Source organism: Triticum dicoccoides, chromosome 5A (genome assembly GCF_002162155.2).
Source record: "Triticum dicoccoides isolate Atlit2015 ecotype Zavitan chromosome 5A, WEW_v2.0, whole genome shotgun sequence".
Classification (NCBI taxonomy): domain Eukaryota; kingdom Viridiplantae; phylum Streptophyta; class Magnoliopsida; order Poales; family Poaceae; genus Triticum; species Triticum dicoccoides.
The window spans coordinates 334,742,312-334,749,834 of record NC_041388.1 but is presented as its reverse complement, the minus strand read 5'-3'; the positions used below and the strand labels follow the sequence as shown (position 1 = coordinate 334,749,834).

Below are 7,523 nucleotides of genomic sequence, written 5' to 3'. Positions count from 1 at the left end.
CATGCACCACCATATCCGCTTTCCTGTTTATCTTGGTGATTTTTAAAATACTCATCATCTTGGAGACACTCAATGCTTCCTTCTTCAAATCAATAAGGTTTGACCTGTCCAGATTATCATTTGCAAAAATCGAGGTCACGAAAGAGCAGTTAGTTTCTAAAATAATGGGCTTGTGAAGAGTGATACCAATGTAAAGCCCTGAGATGGTTGTTCGAAGTTCCGCTTCCTCAGCACTAAGACAAGTACCAATATAATCCCAAGAAGAAATAAGAACTTCTCCAATATGATTTCTGACAATCACCCCAACGCTCACAACGCTAATGGCCTCCACAAAACTTGCATCAACATTAATCTTGAGGAATTCCGAGATGGGAGGGCACAAGAGGCATGAGCATGAGTGAGAACGACATGCATACTCATGCTCACATGGATTACCTCCCTAAGTTGAAAGGTATATCCTTAAAACTCTGTGCATATTGTTTTGCTCGAAAATAACATAGGGTTACATTTTCGTACATTCCCTCCACACTGTGCAGAAAATGTTCTTAATATTGTGCACACCGATGTTTGCTCCAGGACTGAAAAATCCTATGATAGAGCAATATACTTCCCGACTGTCTACTACTCCTAATTGTGCCCGACTTCAACGCGGGAGAGGCGATGAGGACGGCGCGCCTTCAGCTCGCTTCAATGCTTGTAGTCGTCGCTGGGTGGTCTATGAATCTGAATGTAATTTTAATTATTTCTGGTGTTTGCGCTACTGACATAATTAAAAATGAATAGATCAAAAGTTTCTCAAAATAAATAAATAAACAATAAGGACCAATCGAACTGCAGCGACCATTGCTGCCCGTGCTTACCCCAAAGAGTTCAGGAAGTATGGGCTTCTGCTCAGAAAGACTGATTGTTCGTTACCATATCTGGCAGTACAAGATGATAGTGACACAAGATGATACTGTCAAATAGTGCTGCTAATACTCAACATTCTGAAGAATATGAGCATGATGTTCGATGCAAAAAGTTGGCATATCAATATTTGGCAAATACCAAATGTTGGCTAGTAATTGAATGGCTACCAAGTATTGATTTTGCCAAATGTTGGCTTGCCAAATATTGCCAAATGTGCATATTCCAGGCCATGCATATGAACATCTAATAAAGCACCAATCATAGAGATCCAAATGGTACTCTATGTGTATTATGAGGACCGACCAACCCCTTGCATCCCTTGCAATGAGAAAGTTGTCATCTCACAAGAACCTGAACTCAATCTACCGACGGCCGCCGTCCTCCTGGGGCTCGCCCCTGCTGCCGCGAGGAATCCCGCTTCCCGAGGGGTTTAATAATTTGTAAAAAAATGGTTACATGAGTCATCCAACCAAAAAAAATCATCCGGTTAATTCATCCTATCGCCCTCTTTATGGTGAATTCGTCCTAATATGCTGAAAATATAATCCATGTCTCTAGTGAAATTCATGCAGTTGTAAGCAACACGCACACAGGAGGTACTCCCTCCGCTCCGAATTACTTGTCTGATGTATTTTAGTTCAGATATATCAACTTCTCCGACGAGTAATTTGAACGGAGGGAGTACCTGCCAAATCGAAATCATGGGAACCAACCAATGCAAGGACGATGGACCAACTGAGACGCCTCCATTTCCATGCATACACATACACAAACAGCACGTTTACATGCATACTTATTTCAGATCGCAATCTATTCTCCACTTTAAAGTACAACTGAGTTCACTGGCAGTATATAGACTCTCAAGTCCCGGACGAAATTAACTGTGCCAACCAAAATTAACTGCAACTTTTTATCCGACTCCACCCAACAAACAGAACAGAAACGAATAGCTTCTCCAGACTTTTCAGTTCATTCAGGTCTAGGCAGACCACGCACTCTGTTGCTCTCACCTGCAAAATTGGTCTAGTAAGATTCATACTCGAGGGCGGCGGGTGCACAGGCCTCCTTTTCCTTCCATCAGTTGCTGGTGCTCGCCGGGCGGTAGTACTGGTAGTAGCCCAGCGCCGCAAGCAGGGCGACGAGCACGGTGACGGCGGATATCATCACGGCTGGGGTGGCCCATGACCGGTACGACTGGGCTTTCTTCCTCTTCAGGATCGCCTTTGGCAGCGGGGCCTTGGTCTTGGTGACTACATTCCTGGTCCGTGTGTTCTGCTTCTGTTCTTTGTTTACCACAGAAACTGGAGTGAACTCATCCTCTGCTTGGGTTTCTGCTGCTTCATCAGACTTGGTGTCTGAGTCAGCTGGCTCGTCCGTATCTGCCTCAGTTTTCTTCTTGGTTTTCTTCTCCTCTTTCTGAAAAAGTTTGTCACCATTGTTACACTACAGGGGAGAGAGAGAGAAAGAGAGAGAGAGATACTAATGTGTCTACCTTAAGCTTCTTCTCAGCTTCCTTTTGTGCTCGGGCTGCAGCCTTCGCCGCTTGCTTCTCAGCCTGCTTCTTCTTCCTTTCCAAAGCAAGTCTATTCTTCTCGATTTCCTCCTGTCTCTTGATCTCTTTCAACTTTGCTACATCAACCTCTTTAGGCTTGGGCTTCTCCTTTGGAGGCTCAGCCTCATAGGCATCATCATCAGCATCCACAGCAGCTTTTACCTTAGCTGACTTGGCAGATGCTTTTGCAAGGGGCTCTTCTTTGGGAGCGACGACTTGAGGAGCAGCAGCTTCCTTTGCTTGTTTCAAAGGCGCTTTTGATGGGATAGGCTCCTGTTGCACAGGTGCTGCTGGCTGCTGTGTTTCGATAAATATGGGCTTCTCATCAGGATTCCTCATCCGGCCATCTCGGGTCAGCTGCCGTCCATTGAGGGAAGTGAGGATCCTCTTCTCATAGTCCTCTCTAAAGGTCTTGCTGCTGCACCATTGTGTCATGAACTTCTCAACCTACCAAAGCATATCATAATTAAGTATAGAAATACTTTAAGTAAATGAAAGATGAGGTTACGGGAGGTGGTTGTGGAAGCAAACCTCAGTCTTGTGGAGCTCTTGCAATTCTTCCACCTCATTCCTAGAAGAATGATCCCTGGCTCTGTTCAGAACTATGCGGTTTTGATGGAAGGATGCATTCTGATCAAGATGAAGGCAACATTGTCAATAGATACAGTCTCTCTACATAAATATTAAGAAAAATCAAAAGAATTTGATAAGACAGAGCGGAAAATAACCATTATTTGTGACAGACTTACAATAAAGCATGTTCCAACCACTGCCACTGGCAGTGCCATCTCAGATATTTCATTAAGCGACTAACATAATCCAATGCTACATTTAAGGCAACAAGGACTTTTCCTGATACCAAAATGCACAGGTATGACGCAGAGAATTCGGCTTATCAACAACATGTGGCTGTGAGCCTGTGACCGAGCTTAAAATTTGAAAAGGCAATGGCTGATCATATATCTCCACAATCAAGAGAGGGAGTTCAAGTGCTGTTCAGGCATGCAAAAAGATGATGCCTCATTGCGTACACATGTTATTTAATTAAAACTGTAACACAACTAAAGTACTTAGAAAATGGGGTAGTCACTCTCAACAACATTACAAGAGTAAACATAATGATGAGCATGAGAGAGGTTGAAGGTATGCTGACTTACGGCAAGATCACGCGCTTTTCTCAATTCGGTCAATGACTCGTACGCTTTATCCTTTCTGGCGGTAGCTGCATTTAAATCTTCTTGAAGCAAAGCAATCTCGCCATCAACAACCCTCATCTCATCGTCCAGGACCTTAATCTTAGACCTGACTGCTTGTCGCTCCTTCTTTACTCCATCTATACCATCCCCGATGATCTGAATGGGAAGTGACAATCAAAATGGTATTTAATATTTTATTTATGCAGGAGGTAAATGCACAATAAAAGACAAAGTCACGGCATGAGATACTTACTTTCACCTGATCCTGTATGGCATCTCTTTCAACCACTGTATCTTGCATTTTAGCTCGTTTAGCAGCATTGGAACTGACCTTCGGTCTGGTTTTTTCAAGGGTCTTAATTTCTTTGATCAGCCGCTTCTCCTCATCTAAAGATATGCTCTCATGACTTATGCGGTGATTCAACCTCTTGATCTAGGGAGAATTGAAGGAGAAAAAACAAACAAAAAATCAGAATACTGAATGAGAAGCGGTTGAGTTATCAAAGGGCTGATCATACCTCATGCTCAAGCTCTTCGAGTGAAGAGCACAAGCCTGCACTCTCCGCCCGCATAGCATTATTTTCATCACGGAACTTGCCTAAACGATTTCTGTAAGGTTTCATCTCCTCTAACTTCTCATTAAAAGCTTCATTGTACTGCCTGTTCTCAGCACTCAATGGCCTTAGCTCCGCGAGAACAGCAGCACGCTCAGTCTGCAGAGGAAGTGTGAAGTAAGTTTCATCACTATGCTTAAAGGCTAAAGCAGGCACACTGATCCCCTGGTTTACTTCAACGAGAACACATAGAGGCAGGCAATAGTGCAAAGAGTCACTTTAAATAAGTTTCAGGGCATGAAACATCTAGTCAAATTAGAATTAGGACTAAAAGAGGTAGATCCTACTTCTATGTTGAGTTTTAAGAAGAATACCTTCTTAGCTTTTATAGCATCAATAATCTTGGCCCGAGCTTGGATCTTATTTTGGAAGTCCTTCTCAGCCTGCTCAAGTTTTGCTCTCAGCTTAGGGTCCTCAAATGAGCGGATCTTGACAAAGTAGAAGGTATAAGTTTGCTTAGGTTCAGGCCACTCCTCCGCTGCGTCCTTTGGAGGTGCCATGTCATTTGCCGCAGCTTTGCCATTGTCTGAACCAAAAACAGCTGCTTCCTCCCGCTCCTTTGCAGTTGCTTGGCTTTCCTTGTCTTGAAAAAGGGTCACTTCCTCATCAGCTACTTTAACCTGTGCTGGTGCAGCTTCAGCTCCGGCGACCTCCATTCCCATGTCCCTGCAGATAGGTGTACATAAACTGTTACCAAAACAGGCAACCATGGTTATGATCCAACAGAAAATAGTACAGTTTTACTTGGCTATCTTTTCCCTTCTCGTCCTCAAAACTTAGGAGAAACAGTACGTGTGTGCATTGAGCAGTAACAAAAGCAACTGGCACAAATTCTACAGAACCGTTTAAGGAAAAGCTGTTTAACGGATTCCCCGGGAACTCAATAACAAGAACAAAAAAACTGGATGTACGGGAGAACATTACTTGCTACTCCCTCCGTTCTAAATTAGTCGTCGCAGAAATGGATGTATGTAGAACTAAAATACATCTGGATACATCCATACCTACGACAAGTAATTCGGAACGGAGGGAGTATAATTCATCAAAGTTACTAACTCAAAATCTAAGATGCAGAAGTAGCAGATGCACCACCATAGTGCACAGAGACTATACCCAAGAGAAGGAACAAAGAACATAATAGACAGAGCCCTCATGTACAGAGCATTTTCATCTCACCATGAACTAGACAATCAAATAACCCAAACATCTAGCATATAACTGAACCTAGGCTAGATTGAGAAGCAAATCACAAGGCATGCAGATTATGAAATCATGACCTAATCATTTGTGATTTACGGGGCCACACAGGACCACAACCAAATCTACTCAATGCTTTTTCTGCAAGAAAGAAAAGGGGGACCAATTTGGTTCAGATAGGGAGTCTGCAAATTCAGGGGCAACAGGTCTGGAAGAGGAACTTACTATTTATATGCAAAGTGAGAGGGGGCATTATACAAACAGTACACACAGTAGTTATAGTTGGTGTTATGTTTTGCCATTTCTGTGATAGTCGGAAGTTTCTAGAAGTTGTTTAACGCAATCTTGGCTGGGTTGAGTTACAGTTTTACAAGGCAAGTGCACATGGGTTTCGGTGCATGTCATAACTCAAGGGTCACATTGTGTAGCCAAGGTGGTGTTGTACACTAAACAACTGGTCAAGTAAATGCAGGCCACTGACCACATTGCAGGACAGCAAGATGATGGGATTGCATGGAATTGTATGTTTATGGTAATACTTTATAAAAACATAGTTAATGTGGTACTTGAGTTGCGTTGGTTTCTGGTGGGGAAAACATGCAGTTTAGTGAAACTAAGTTGGCATGTAATTTAAAGCAATCAATCAGCATTATCATTGTCCAATTGGAGAAATGTTTGACTGGGCTAATAAGAAGAGTACACTTCAAAATGATAACAAGCTCTTGTTTCAAAAAATAAATGATAACGAGCTAATTTGAGGTGCCAAAACTAGCGGAATTAGCAGGAAATGGAGACATCAAGGCTAAAGCGATAAAATGAATAATTATAATCAGACAAACTCATGCTTCACTTCCCATCAATAGATCTATTTCTTCCAAAAAAAAGTGAAGCACCTTTCTATCCATGATGATAGGGGAAATACTATAGGTTACCCGGTCTAGGTGTCAAATTAAATGATCCTAGGTTGCCATGGAACGAACTCAAACCACCACACGCACCACCAGCCACCAGGCACTCCAGTTTGCCATCGTCTGCGAGGCTGTGGCATGCGGGTATCAACAGCTGCAAGTCTCATCACTGCAAAAGACGGTACAGATCGCGATAAACGAGTGCGTATGGGCCTTTGTTTGAACGCGTCGCGGGCGCAGAGAATTCCGCATCGGAAGCACCGGCTGAATCCACCGCGGATCCACCACCCGGTCAAACCCGGGCGTGGTTCACGAGGCGCCGCCGATCACAGGCCCGTCTCCTCCGTCCAGCACGCAGTCCAAGTTCAGGCGGCCGGGTGATCCAGATCTACGGAGCCAGCCGCGGCAATTCCCACGCGCGCGTCGTCGCATTGCCTGGCTCCCGGCCCCGAAATCGGGCACCGCGGATCGCAAAAGGAAACCAAACAAAAAAAAACACGTATCAACTTGCACCAGCGCATCAGATCACGCGCGCGGATCGGAGCAGACGCGAACGCGGTTCGAGTAGACCGGCAGACGAGAGCGGGGGCGGGGGCTCACCTGGGAAGGGCGGAGCGGGATCGGACCGGGGCCGCGCTCCGATCTGGCGGCGGGGCAGCGGCGGTGGAGCGGCCAAATCTGGATGGGATTTGCGAGGGGTGGGCAGGGGGGTTTGGGCTGCGTGCCTGGAACTGGAAGCGGGGTTATAAATACGGGAATGGTTTTTTCCTTCTATATCTCGTCTCCTTCCTTCGCCGGTTTTTGTCTGGTTGCTATTGGTGGGAAATTGCCGGTGCGCTTCCCCCTTCGCACCCGGCGTGCTCGGCCGCATGGGGAAAAAATCCCACGGACGGACGGACGGACCCAGCCCAGGGCGGCGCTGCGGTGTGCGTCAGCTGGATGGAACGTGGTGCGAGTGGCGGGTCCAGCTGTGCGGATAATCGGATAGAGGTTGCCGGTTGGGAAGCGTCCGTGTCACGTTTTCGTGCTCTTGCATTTCGTCTCGAACAAAACAATGGTTTAAATTACGCTTGATGTTGATCCAAACTCATGCTAGCATGCAATTCCGTAAGTTAGTGAGTCATAATTTTAGTTTGATTCTTACAGA

The 7,523-nt window shown here is 45.1% G+C and overlaps 1 protein-coding gene across 1 annotated transcript; it reads right to left on the bottom strand.

The window, feature by feature from the left end:
- Window positions 1-1,636: 1,636 nt before the first annotated feature.
- On the bottom strand, window positions 1,637-7,137 carry LOC119301336 (proton pump-interactor BIP103-like). The gene is made up of 8 exons (XM_037578292.1): window positions 6,977-7,137; window positions 4,586-4,937; window positions 4,176-4,370; window positions 3,911-4,090; window positions 3,619-3,813; window positions 2,993-3,091; window positions 2,402-2,908; window positions 1,637-2,325 (listed from the first exon to the last, which is right to left on the bottom strand). The coding sequence occupies exons 2-8, from the start codon at window positions 4,931-4,933 to the stop codon at window positions 1,987-1,989; spliced, it is 1,863 nt and encodes a 620-aa protein (XP_037434189.1). The 5' UTR covers window positions 4,934-4,937; window positions 6,977-7,137; the 3' UTR covers window positions 1,637-1,986.
- Between the last annotated feature and the right edge of the window lie 386 nt (window positions 7,138-7,523).